This window comes from Accipiter gentilis, chromosome 15, assembly GCF_929443795.1.
Source record: "Accipiter gentilis chromosome 15, bAccGen1.1, whole genome shotgun sequence".
NCBI lineage: Eukaryota > Metazoa > Chordata > Aves > Accipitriformes > Accipitridae > Astur > Astur gentilis.
Genome location: NC_064894.1, coordinates 21,112,289 through 21,126,482, shown reverse-complemented (window position 1 = coordinate 21,126,482; position 14,194 = coordinate 21,112,289). Strand labels below are relative to the sequence as shown.

Genomic DNA, 14,194 nt, shown 5'->3' with positions numbered 1-14,194 from the left:
GCATTCTTCATCTTGTCTGCATAGTGAGTCATTAGATCTGTGTGAAACGGGGAAAATAAAGATAATTTTTAACTTTTCATCTTTATTTGAAGTGACAACCCAAACTACAAAGTGTAGGCTTTGGTTGCAAAGACAGCCTGAAGGTTAGGGCTGCCACTCGTGTTCAAAATACTGAATAGCTGCTGTGGTTTAAGACATTGCAATTAGCAATATTAAGCTAGTGTTTTGGACTGTAAGCTGGAGCAGAAAAGGGTGATGTGATAAAATAAACCTTTGCAGCTTTGTGTGCTAAATCTCCTCTCAACCCAAAATTCTGTGAGTGAAGGACATTATTGCCAGTCTCTGTCTGTCCTTCCTAAATCTAGGTCTAATTTGGGAGTAAAAATTTGTACCTTAGTGCAAAGATGAAAGCTGTCTAATCTGGCCTTCACTCAGGATCATGGTACCTATTTTTAACAGAAAAAAACATTGCATTGAGTCTGTTTCCTACTTTCTGAAGGCTTCTAAAAGGCCTGAAGGCCTACTGAAGGCTTCTAAAATGTTTTCTAACTCACAGAATACTGTTGCACTTTTAGAAACCTTCTGTCTTAATATCCCAGATCATTTAACGAATACTAATGCAGAATGCTTTAACATCCCTGTCAGTTCACTGAACAGGGACGAGAGATGCAGGGAAGCCCAAGGTCGAACAGCAGAAACGAGAGGAGGACTTGAGTGTGTCGGCTCTTGTGCTTCACCTGCCAGACCATTCTTGCAATCTTAAAGTGTTTGGGACTTTCATGGGAAACTGCTTTGTTGGATTTTTCCCTTGCCTCTAGAATATCTAGCTGATGCTAAATATGCATTACCAAAACTCATTTTTAGTGTCAGAACGGGGCTGTTAAATAAGACAAGACCATTTCTAACATGTTCCACTGATGGCTAGAAGAGCTGTTTGGTATTGATGAAATTTTCAATGCAATTGTTTGAAAATTGTGCATAACTAATGTGTAAAAGAAGTTTAAAAAAGAAATACTTAGTGGCAAGTACTCATTGTACCAAGTAGTGAATTAACAGGTATTTGGTTTAGACTAAGGCGGGGGGGGGGGGGGGGGGTGTTAATGAAAATAAGTTTATTTTCCAGCAAAGCACAGACTACATGCAGTGAGTGGTACCAATTCTTCTTTGATGTTTGGTCACCAGTCCCGCTTTGAGGAGTAATGTTTTGGGATACTGCACGTGTCCATCAACTGGACTGCTATGAGTCTATGTTATAAGTAAAGGACTTGCTTATGAATTTTACCATAGGAGGTAAATCAAATGTATTTTGAGTCATGTAAACCAACTTTTAGCAGGGCAGCAGTCAGAGTCAGAGCTTCCACTTTTATTTTTTTAAGCAAATGTTTCTCTTGTAAGACAAAAGGGAAGGATAAAATATGGAATTTGAGTAAAGAGCATCTGTGAAAAGAATGGGTAAATGTGTCAGAGGGGAATAAAAAAACCAGCATAGCTAGAAAGAAGGCCAATGGTATTTGTTTACTGCTTTTGCTCTTTTAAATACTAAGCTTTTCCAGAGAGATTTAAAAGTAACAGATGTGGAGAGATATTTAAATTTACTATAAGTTTTCAAACTTTTTTTTTTTTTTTTACATTGTGTGTTGCCTTTTTTACAGTGTCATGACAAAAGTTTTAGGTAGTTGCTGGCATGCTTTATTGATCCATTTGCAGACACCCTTGTTGCTCCAAAAGCAGTGAAGACATGTATTAATAGACCAATAAAACATGCCCTGTCATGTTCAGCAAGCAGGAATACATCTGTTGAAAGCTTATGTGAACCACGTGCAAGATGTTTTGCAGGGTCTTACTACTGGTACAGAGATTCATAGTTGTATTGGATTTTATTTATGTAAAATAGAAGTTCCTGAACTGAATTTAAAGCTTTAAAATGCTATTTAAAAATATTTCTGTGATGAGACGACTAAGAAAGAGCTGCTATGGTATGGAAATTAAAAAAAGGCTCAAACTGAAGTTTTACATTGAAAAGTCTCTGACTTCTACTCCTTTCTGGTTTTGTGCACTCTTAAGACACAGTTTTCATTCATATTTTCCTTAATAAGTTTTCAGCTGAACTGCATATAAGCATCTTCTTTGGCAAGTCAAATCAAACTGAGTTACTGTAAGTGCCACTTTTGTACTGGGGACCCTTCCTGATGGTTATGATTGCATATTTTGTCCTGCAATTTCATTTTCTAAAAGTTTTTTGTCTTGTGTTGTCCAAGATGATTGTTTCAAGCCCAATTTGAATTATGGAAGTAGCTTAACAAAAAAACCCTCAACTAGCCAATTTCTTTCTAACAAAACAGTAACTGACCTTGCCATTAGTAAAATGGGAGCACCCTCAGCTGTTCTTAATTTCCCATAGGAAATGATGATTGACAGAGCTGGATTTGGCTATTTTCCCTTTACTCCCATGCTGACATTATCTAAACTGTATCTGGAGTTGGCTGCTTTCTTCCAGGGATGGTGAGGGGTTCGGCTCTCTTCATCCAGCTTCTGCTACCCAGACAGCATCAGGGTTGGTTGTGATCTGGACACATTTCTTGGTGACAGAACTTGTGAATGGGGTCGCTCCATAGGCATTAGTTACTCAAATGTCTGAGCACTGTCAACTACAGCTAGAATTGATTTGAGTTTAAAAAGGCTTTTATATGAAAGGCTGCCAAGAGTCTTCTAGGCCAACTGATGTCCACTTTTATATTTATCCTTTGAAATACCCACTGCTGACAAAACAAAACGAAGCATACAAAAAAAAAGTGAAAATTTCTCTAAAAATAATAAGTGCTGTCACAATGTCAGATTTCACAGACTTTGCAATCTAGAACTAGTTTCATTTTTCCCTTGATGTTTTAAAATAGTGTTTAGAACTTGTCATACATGCCCTTGCTGTGTGTGGTTGGTGGACAGTTTATATATAAATGTGAGAGTTAAGCTTGGGAAAAAATGGCATTTGGATTGTTGGAAAACTTTGCTGAAGAAAGGTTGTGTCTGCTTCTGCCTTCTTAAGCAGCAGAAGCTTTAGGGGTATGTGGTCATAAGACATTCTGTGATTAAAATCTGCTGTATTTTGGCTTGCAAGCTCATATGCTAAACCACATCCATATGGGCATAATGCCTTTTTACAACTAACTTCTTTCTGTAACACAGAGATTCGCAATACCTGTCTTTTTAAGATTTCAATACTGTATCTTCAAACATGTCTCAAATTTTTGTCTTTTTTTTTTTTTTAAGTTAGATGTCCATTTTGGATGCTTGAAGCTTCTACATGATGTTCATGTAGTAGACAGTAACTTGTGCCATCACTCTCAATCCTGTGATGAAATTTGAATTTGTTTAAGAAGAACATACTTTTTGTAACAAATCATAGAATTAATTTCCTTGTATACATCGCGTTGCAATGACTGTTGAAGCTTCTTCAGTTCCTGCAGCTGTTATTTGATAATGTCTGCATTTCTGTTACTGCTCAAAGGCTCCAGCAAGCAAATGTTTTCAACTTACGGGTCTTCTGAAAGACTTTTTAACTTCATAAGTTGTTTCAGGATACCTTTCTAGAATATTTTTGTCTTGGTTGGATTTAAAACAAATAATTATAAAAATCACTGCCAATTTTCAATATCATCCAGCAAATTTTAGTAAATAGTTTTTTCGCTGAGCAGATTGGTTGTTAAGGAAAAGATTGTGTTGCGTCTTCCAAGAGCTCCTGATTTTAAATTTAAAATAAATTTATCTGTATCTGAGTGAAAAAAAAAAAGACTTGATATATAGGAAACTACTTGAATTAAATGCTCATTTTGACATTTTGCCAGTCATGGGAATTTGCACATGCTCTGGGCTGACTTAGGATATTAAAACAAAAATACTACAGTAAAATGAAACACAAAAGTTAGGCTTGACTTTGTAAGTTATCATATACATAACAGCAAACATGTGGTTTCTCTGTTCTTCACTTCCCTTGTATAAGTTAATAGTATGTCTGAAAGCAAAGGCATTTTGATACAGCTCTGTGTTACTTGGCATTGCAGAATTCTCCTACTTTTTCCATTAGTCTCAAATTATCCTCTCCCTTGTAACACAGCACTTCTGGGTGATATCCATAAGGGAGGAAAATTAGAGCTGAACGGATGGATTCTATTTCATTTGTTACCGATTTCATGACAGATAATACCTTGCTGGAAAACTATAGGGTCACACAGAATTACTTCTTGCTTGTTTCTAAGTAATTTAATTGACGTCACTTTGAGGGAAAAAGGCTTGTTATATAAGAGGGTTTTTATATTACTCTTTTAAAGAGTACCTTTTGCCTTAGCGTATGCTACAGATTTGGCTGAACTGAGAAATTACAAACTTTTTAACGTTTATGTGCTTGAAATTTTTTCTGTATTCTCATTACTGCTTTTAGTTTTTTCTAAGCAAAGTAACTGTGGTCTTGTGGGGTTTTGGTTTTTTCCCTCTTTAGAGAGTACCTAAAGGTGTGACAGTAACATGTGTATGTGAGAGAGATTGAGTCATGTCTACCTTTGAAGACCTATTAGTAAAATAGTGGCACATTAACACCTTGTGAGCCAAAGGAGCTGCAGCTGAATTTGGGTTTGGGGGGAAAGGGTTGGATCTGTGTTAATTAAAACACTTTGTGGAAAGTAATCCAAATTAGTATTTTGGATACAAAGGATTTTGAGAAGTGTTGAGTATCTCTGACCTTAAAGTCAAGGCGATAAAGTTCACTAGAGGCATCACTGACATCTCTGTCAGTCCCCTAGGAAAGTTAATACCCGACATTTCTAAATCACAGCTTTATTTGTTTATTTTTTAATACTGTCAGTCATTCTTTGCCCTTAATATGGGAGTAGAAGAGGTACAAGTCCTCCGTCACAGCCCTTCATTTTTCCAATGCAGATCTATTAGGCCTTTTAATACCTTTAGTAATTACTTTTTCTTGACTACAAAGGAGAAATTGTAGGGACTTCTCAAGTTTGTTTGGGATTGTTGGCTCTTAGTAACTGGCAAGGGGCTGAAATGCAGACGTACTCTGGGTTTTTTTTGTCTTTTTTCTTTTTTTCTTTTTCCTCCCCAGTCCCTCATGAAGAATATAGTTGGCTGTTGATGTTCAGTGCAATGATACAGTCATTAAGAAAAGGATCTATGCTGAATTTGTTGACAGCTCCACTTAATTTGCATTGTTGTTTTTCAGCAGAAAATGAAAACGTCGTTTGTTGAAGCTGCCAGTGTATTTATTCTGATACTTTTCTCTACTCATCCCCAAAAGAATGCCCTTCTTTATTTGGCACTGTGGCACCCAGAGTTTTGTTAACTCGCCACGTGTCGCTTTATCCTGTGCCACACTGTTGACTTCTGCAAGCTGACACAGCTGCAGTTTTGGTGTTTTCATGTTAGCCTTTGTTTCATTTTCAGGAAAACTGTCTTACAGATGATATCAGCATATCGAGGTGGAAGGAGCAGGTTTTCCTGTCACATAGTGCCTTGCTGGCAAAGAGCTGCCAGGCTGCAATGGAGCTAGCAAAGCACAGTGCTGAGATTCAGGACGTGGCATTTCAGTATGGAAAGCACATGTCTATGAGTCATAAGGTACGCCTTTTCCTTTCGTTCTGGGATCTTAAATACAGAAAGACTTGTAAGATGTGTTGCTTTTGAGCTCTGTCGTATATTGCCACTATGCTGTAGGCTTTTGCCAGCAGGTCAGTGATGGTGAGAGATTTGACTGGTGCCTGGTGTGAAGATGTTTGCAGAAACTGCTGGTATGAACAGTGCTTATGAATTGGCAAAATCACACTCCTGGCAATGTAGCTTATTTCATTCAAGGCTCTGTTAACATCCCTCTAGTGCATCTTTCTGCAGCAGCTTAAACCTTTACCTTCTCTGCTCCTACGTTCTTCCTAAAGCCACTGTCCCAGTAGCGGAGTTGCAGGAGGAAGCACGTGTTGGCTCTCAGCTGCCACCATGCAGAGATTTGTACCAAGAGGCTCAACTGCCTGCAGCAGCACACAAGCTGAGGCATGAGCTGCAGTGGCTGAAGGACCTGCATACGTTGCCTTCTGAATAATCTGCTGTGGAGGTAACTTCCAGAGGGGTAGCTGGAGGATAAGGAAGGAGGTCATCAGATATGGGCAGGAGCAGCCTACACCTCTGCAGCAGTAGGATTTCCCAGAGAAGGCCTCTGATTTCCATTAGATGTCTTTCAGTCCACAGCTAGAGTTAGTCCAAAGGAAAACGCACACAGTGTGGAACTCAGATCCTTGGCACTCTTGTTTTGCCCTAAAGATCCGCTCCTACTGTATTGCACTGCTTGCAAGTATAGACGTAGCTTGAGACAGGCAGACAGACCTCCCATCCACTTCAGCTGAGTTGGTTTAGATAGTTTCTAGTTCGTCCAGGAGAAGGAAGTGGTTTTATAAAGCACAGCTTTACTGCCATAGAAATGCCACTATATGCTATTACTAGGTACAACTCTACCAGAATTGCTTCCAGTGCAGCCTGTAGCCTTCATATTTTGTGTATGCTTTAATACATTCACCGTTGACATATAGTTGCGTATAAAGGATTGCATAATTTTCGTAGAAAACTCCTAGCTATGTAATGTTTCCTTTGTCAGAAGTACTTGGGTACTAGAAAGTAGAATATATTACCCTTCACAGATTAAAAACTGTATCCTTCCCACCAAAGATTGGATCATTCTTTCCTTTATGCTTTTTCTGCTTCCTGCCACTCAACAGTCACCTACCTGGCTGTGTCCCATCACTTGCCCAGCTCTGCAAGCTGTCCTTTACCCATTTCTTTGCAGATTCTCTACATGCTTCTCTTTACCACAACTTTCTGCCACTGCAATGCTTTCAACATCTTCCTATCCCTCCCCCAAACTTGAAAAAGTGCAACCAAGTACAAGTGTCAAAGCAGAAGTGGTGAGTAGGTATAGAATCAGGATATGGACCTTGATTTGGTGAGTGGGTGGATACATACAGACTGTTCCTGGGAATTGAAGAAAGATGTTCTTCTCTTTCAGCTACATTCAGACCTTCAGCCATTTGTTAAAGAAAGTTCTAGTGACACCATGGCCTTCAGTTTGAATTCTGCTCCTGCAGTCCTCCATCAAGAATTCCTTGGAAGGGAGGCATGGATTAAACAGATCAGAGAGGTAAATTAAAACACTGTTTAGAATTTCCTAGTTTTGCCGTTTGTATCTCTCTTCCTATTGATACTTTCAATCTGCAAAGAAACTTAGAAGCAATGGACAAGACAATATAGAGGTTAACTCTGCTGTCCAATACTTAACATCTCTCTCTTCCACACTTTCAAGAGGGGGAAATCCAGGGACCTGACAGTCGAGCTCTGTCAAACTTCTGTGTGTCAGTGTAACAAGCGGACTCATTTGCGTGGAGCATATGTGTGTTCCTCTGCACTAGTTGTGCAGTCCCACGTCTTAGCTTAAAGCTACTTTCACTGGCAGCTTAAAGCAGAGAACTTCGCGTTACAGTGGTTGAAAGGTAGGCACGCATTTTCTTCTCCCAAGTTGGCTCTGGGAGCAGTAATTCTGGATAGGGGGGAAAGATCTGGGGAACTTTGCTTCCTGACCACTACAAAATATTTGTGAGATCTAGCTGGCCGATATCCTTATTCCTTGTTGTCCTAATTCCAGCTGTTCTTTTCCTCTAACCCTTAGATGAGGAAGGCAATAAGAATGAGATAGCTACATGGTGTAGACCTTTTTTATGTATCATGTTGCACAGCAAGATTCAGGGCCATGAATAGCTTTCTGGGTGTTGCTGAAACACAAATAGATAATTGTAGAAGGCAGCAGGGAGTGAAAGGGGGAATGGCCAAAATGAAGCATTCTGTTGAGTTCCTGCATCAGTTGGATATGTTTTGTTTGTCTGAGAAGCGGTGATGACTACCATTTGGAAATTCCTGCAGTTGTTACCCAGATTTTTCAGTAGAAAGGCTGCTGCCTTCAATAAGAATCTAGCTCTATGCAAGCATATTCATTCAAAATGTGCTTGCCGATGGCTTCTTTCGTTGCTGATTCTGAAAGCTGGACTCTTGGGTAGAGGGTGTGGAGTCTGAGCCTCTGCCTAGTTCTGCATTCATGATGGCCAGGTTGCAGCCTGCCTTCACATACCGCAAGCAAGAGGCATAGTCTCTTCAGCAGTGAAATTTTGGGACGTATATGCAGAATCTACAACTTTACAGTGGTATGGAGTTGGGGGACCTTAAAGTGAAGCAAACCTTTTGTTATTTTGAAATTAGGGGCTGGTAGTTTATAATGTGTGATGAGGAATTTTGGAATTCTACAGTCTCGAGACAAGGCTCATATGTAAGTTGAATGTATGGATTTGGATGATTGCAGCTGGAGAAAAATGGTATTACCACAGTGTATAAAAGTTCTGAAACAATTTCCCATCTGCAGAATCTAGAGGAGGTTGCAGGACTCCAGGAGTGCCGTCTGTCTGCTTACTAATTCTCATACTAAAAATGGGCATTATAGAAAAAATGAAGCAGTTCTTTCTGAAGTTGGAGGGGGGGGGTGACATGCTCTATGCAAAAGCATCTATTAACTACCACTTTTGCTCAAGACAGAGTAGAACACCTCATCCAGGAGCCCTTCTTGGCTTTTGTTGATTTAGAAAGGAAAATTACATTTCATTAACTACAAGCTTTTTGAGATATCATCCATAGTCACATTCACTATGTGACATTCAGTGTAGGCCAGGCACTCAAAACAGATACTTTCTCATGTTGGCAGTACTCACAAAAGTATGCTCATAAGCCACCCTCTTGTGCAATGTAATTTGTATGGTTTAAATAGGCAAAGCATGCACAGTGTGCTCAGTCCCTGTCAGGTAGAATTTTTCTTAGTAGCTGAGTTTATGACTAGGCATATGGGAATCACATTAGGGACCTTTAATTATTGCTGATTAATCTGGCTTTTTCCTGTGATTGTCTGCCCATATAAGCATTCATACGATGGATTAAGGGCAGCACTTCCCCTTGGCAGCTTCCTTCTCCTGCAGGAAGGTCTTGGGGTTCACGAAAGTGGAGGTAGAGAACCCCATTGGCCCTAGCAGCCTTCACAGTGGTATACTGCTCAAAAAGCATGTGGCTGGCACTCGGTGCCTGTCATGCGTATCTTAGGTGAAAGCAGCGTTTCAAGAGAGGTCACGAAGGATGCCTGAGCTGCTATGGAGTGCCCAGAACTTGTGTGATCGTCTCACCGCAGTTATCTTGTCAGAGGTCCAGATACAGTTGCTGTTCCCAAGGTAGCCTTTTGAGTGGAGATAGCCATGTGCACCTTTCTGCTGCTGACCTTTTAAAAGCCCCCTTGTCTCCACATTTGGAAAGAGCAAAACATGTCAGATATCCAGGAGCGGAAGGTTGCATCAATGCTAAATATATGTGTTTTGAGAAAATTAGATTCTGATTTGGATGAAATTTAGAGGCTGCCTTAAAAGGGACTTGGGTTGTGTATTGGGGGAAGCCTTGTCATAGGAGGAAAAAAATGTGTAGGTATATGTACGTGTGTGTATATACGTGGAGATACACACACACACACACGAATGAATGATCCATAAAGACCCCAGTCTCCCCTGTTCTCACTGACCTCACCACCAACACCCTCCACCTTTGTGCATTTAAAACTAAAATGCCCAATGAACTGTTTGGTCAAGTGTCTATTTTAAAAGGATTATGGGTTGGAGGGTTGGAGTAGAGTCCTGAAATGTTAAAAAACAAAACAAAACGAACCACCCAACCTTAAATGGTTCCTAGGAAACACTGTGGTACACAAAGAAATGCTTGAATGCTCTTCAGACTAAGTGTTGTAATAGTTGCTGAATGCAGTCCCACTGAGCTTTTGGAAAGCCCTGTATTCTTAAAATTTAGCAGCTAATCCAGGATTATAGGATGGAGAATTTCCTAGGGGTCAAAAGACAGAAGAATTGGTCACTTTTAGCCACTTAAAGATAGTCTTGCTAGACAAGAGGAAAAATTCTCTGGTTTTAACAGGCATCCAACATCTAAGCAGTGAGGTACAAAAGATCAAAATTTGAGTGAAGAAATTAAGCAGAATCTCTCAAGAACAGGCCTAGAATCCATCTTATCTTGTAGCATTTGTAATTTAAAAAAGGAATAACTCGGAAACCAGAATCATCTCATCTAGGCCAAGGTAATCCATGTGCCTTTCACCATATCTTTCTAAGCCTTCTCAGAAGAAGCAGGGCTGGAAGAAAAGAATTTATCAAATGCTTTATCAAGTATTTCTCAAGTGTAGGTTTTAAAACATGTAAAAGGGACCATCTCATCTGAGAAAGAAAAGTCAATACTGGAAAACATCCTGAAAACCTGCTCCAAAAGCATTGTCTTAAACCGTCCACTTGTGGTCTGCTTATCTGATGCATTTTGAGTAATTTCATGGGGGATCTGGGGATCTTTCTTGCTGGCAAGGTGAGTTGATTTCATACCACCTCGTTTATTAATGAAGAATGTCATGGTATTATTGTCCTTCACTACTGGCACCGGTGATCTTTGGCGTTCAGGAGGAAGGCTGAGCTGAGTTGGCCGTTCATGTCTCTAATGCGCTGGTAAGCAGATGCTTTTCTTTGAGGGTCCAGAGCCCCAACATTCGGAGGCTGAGCTCCCTGGCCAAGCAGTGAGACCTAGAAAGTTATCCAAGTTTGACAAGAGTGCATACCTTTTGCAAATGAGGCTTGATACCTTTGAGGAAGCTGAACCAGATGCAGAAGTCTGATGTAAAAGGAAAAAAAGATCTGTGTGTCTGAGATCAGGGTCAGTAAAAGTCAGAGCCAAACTACTGTGAGGAGAAAAAAAAAAACCAAGAAAAAAAGAAAAGGTGCAGTTGTAGTAAAGAAGGCTTAGGAGACTAATTAGATGAGTTTGCTGCTTGGAGAAGCACCACTGCCATTGATTTGAATGCTTGAGAGGAACAGCATGAGAAAATATTCTTGCTGTTTGTAATGTGTATTAGGTGCAGGAGGAGGCATGCTGAGCACACCTTTTCTGGTATTGCTAAGGCTAAAAAGCATCTTCCTCAAACGTGTTGGCAAATTCTCCGCTGCAGTGTGAATCTGCATGTAGGCAATCATTTGTTGAAGAACATATTTCTGGTGTGTCTGATATACAATATAACTACTAGATATATTTTGAAGAAGCCGTAAGATCCAACCGGTATGAATAAAAGTTGGCAAATCAAAGAGATGGGAATACACAAATAAGGAAGCAGTTATTGGCAGTGGTTTTGCTACTCCCAAATGCTATCAGGCTGTTTTCTTAATATGCATTCCAGAAAAGCTGTCTTTTAAAAGCTTAAAGAGAGTAGTAAAGAGGTTTTGTGGATCAGTCCCCTTTCTCCTTCAGAGAAATCAGTTCTGTTATCTACTGTTTTCCCTCCTGTTCTGCTTGCTTAGTTTCTCATCAGTTCTTTTCTCTATTTTATTTTTCCTCTTGTACAAAAATTAATTTATCTTCTAAATCTGTGCCATCTCGGCAACATCTCTTCAAAGCTGTGCTTGCCGCATCGCGTTCCTCTTCAGTGCAGGCCTCGGCTCTTCTCCTTGTGCCAGCTGGCCTGCTCCTCTTGGCTGCTCTCTGCGGTCCCCGCAGAGGACATGGAGAGGTAGTGGTCCTAATCTACATCTTTTCAGGAGACATGTTCCAGAAGAACTGAGGCTTGTGGTTTTCCCTTGTGGAGGGAGGCTAGAGGGAAAGAAACGGGTGGTAGGGGGGGGTTGTGGGTTGTTTGGTTGGGTTTGGGGGTTTTTCCCCTCAATGTGCCTGCAAGGAGAAGAGCTGGAGTTGGATGAGGTGATAATGATCCGGCTGGATCTGACCTAAGGGAAGGGCTTCAGGTCGGTTAAGCAGGAATGCTCTGGGTCTGGCAGAGCACTGCCACTGGGTGAGAAAGACATAGACATCTTCTGTTCTCATCGTCCTGTGACAAAATTGAGGAATTTGGACTACATACTTCTCTGTGTCTGGGCAAGAAGAAATTTAAAATTTATTCATGCTTCTTTCTGAATGTGTTAGGAGTTATAGGTTGTCTGTATCTGCTGCTTAAGGGTGATGCTGATACTTAAATACAATTCTAAACCAAAAGCACCTCTAACCTAGGTCTAATAGTGCTGACATGGTCCTGACATCCTCTTTTGAGAGCTCTAGACTATTACCTGTGTGCAAATCACTATACATATACGGAGAGTTCTCTTTTAAGAAAATAAATCCTGTTATTGCTGATACAACGTATAGTTTATTTCAGTTCTCATGGGAGAGATTAGTTAATGCAAACAGCAAGATTTCTTAAGACCAAAATATTTTGGATTCAACAAATGTTTAACTACAAGTCATAATGAAAAACCTAAAAATTACATTGAGTATCTGCAGCTCTCATCTGAAACAGAACCATGTTTTATAAGCTGGTAACACATTTGGTTGTATTTTAGGGTTTTTCCGTATCAGATTCCTAAAGAAAGTCAGTTATATTTAAAGTAGTAGCTCTTTTAATTGCATTCTTTATTCTTGCAACTCTAGTTTGTAGTACGTAATGTCTTATATAAAAATCTCTCTTTCTCTTTAAGGCACAAGGAAAAGGAAATATAATGGACTACAAGAAGGTTAGTAACTTGCATTTAAATCTCATTATTTTTAACGTTTTTGTAGTATTTTCAAGGATGTTCTTGACAGTTGAGAGAAACTTCCTTATTAAAGTCAGGTTATAATTGATGCGTGTATATATGGAGGGAGAGAGAATGGCTTGTGCAATTTCTTCATTTTAAAATCCAGTAATAGTCAGCTGTACTGTAAATATCAAATGCGGCTATTGAATAATATTTTTTGCCATTATTTATCCTGTTTACTTCCCCAAACTTGAAACCAGGCTTCTGATGGCTTTTGCTGTCTTCTTTTTCTGCAGTCATTTGCAGGTTAGCTCCCATCAGTGGTCTCTATATATTCATAGAATATGCTGTTACTTTTTTTTTTTTTTAATCTCACCTTAATGCCATGCCATCTATTAAAAAATGCACATACAAATGTTTTATAATAATTTGTGTTTCTTCCAGTCCCCTTTACAACTTTTAGCTAAGTCACCACTGTATTTCCTACTGGGACTGCTCTATATTAAAGACAGACCTGAACTAACTAGCATATCTACTGAAGGTAGCTGGGACACCATAAAGCTCTTGGAGAGCTGCAGGAGGTGGCTGAGAAGGTTCTCCTGGTTAAATACTGGAGCACAGCATGCTTGTGGTGGAGATAGAAGATGACATTGTGTCCCCAACTTGCTCACTGAGCACAAGCTTGACTTGTTCTGGGTCTTAAGTAGATCATGAGGGTCCAGTTATCTCTAGCATCAGTGGGAAATAATATATAAATTATTGAGCCACGCACATGATTGAGAATTGCTCATGATTGCACTGGGGCCCAAAGAGTGTTAGAGCTATGACTAATTGCTGCTAGTATGGAAGGCTAGCACGCAAGTACGGGTCAGGCTTTTATTATAATTATTCTGTATTAAGAAAATTTGTAATTTGGATTAAAAAAGCTCTCTGTCTTTCATTCCTCTTAGAACATAAAAAGGATCTCAACCTTAGCTTGCTGTTTAAAATCATTGTGCTTTTAGGGGTTTTTTTCTACCATAGAAGAAAACTGATACAACTGTGACTTTCTAAAAAACTGAACGTGCTAAATTTCTTCTTCTTCAAATGTGTCTGAGTATGTGAGACACTTCTATGAATGTTTAAGCTAGGGTACTTGCTTTTGTAAGTCTAAAGTGGGTTTTCTCTTTTTAATTGTTACAATTGTGATCCACCCAATGTAATTTCAGGAGGGGGGGGGCGGTTAGTGGGGAGAAGAGCATCTAAAATTGCTTTACTGAATTAAATATTTTAAATATTTGTCAGTGTATTCTGTATTTTGACTGAAATTATTTCATATTTGAGATCCTTCCCATGAAATCTAAAAACTCATAGTGTGCTTAAGCAACTTGGACACTTGAATAAAAGGAAAGGAAGGGGAAAAAGCCCTTCAAATTTTGTATTTTGAGCAATTGACTTCAGCCAGAAGGCACATGATTTTACTAGCTCTGGGTAATCATCTCTTACACAAGCACAGGTATTCTGGGTTTAGTAATGACAGTGAA

The 14,194-nt window shown here is 39.5% G+C and overlaps 1 protein-coding gene across 2 annotated transcripts in view; it reads left to right on the top strand.

Annotated features, from left to right (window-relative positions):
- The window catches only part of PDSS2 (decaprenyl diphosphate synthase subunit 2), a 121,974-nt gene that overhangs the window by 95,994 nt on the left and 11,786 nt on the right, over nucleotides 1-14,194 (top strand). For both annotated transcript variants that reach the window (XM_049818087.1, XM_049818086.1), the window contains 3 exons: nucleotides 5,446-5,619; nucleotides 7,052-7,183; nucleotides 12,633-12,668. In XM_049818087.1, the coding sequence (XP_049674044.1) occupies nucleotides 5,446-5,619; nucleotides 7,052-7,183; nucleotides 12,633-12,668 (342 nt within the window). The remainder of the gene's footprint in view (nucleotides 1-5,445; nucleotides 5,620-7,051; nucleotides 7,184-12,632; nucleotides 12,669-14,194) is intronic.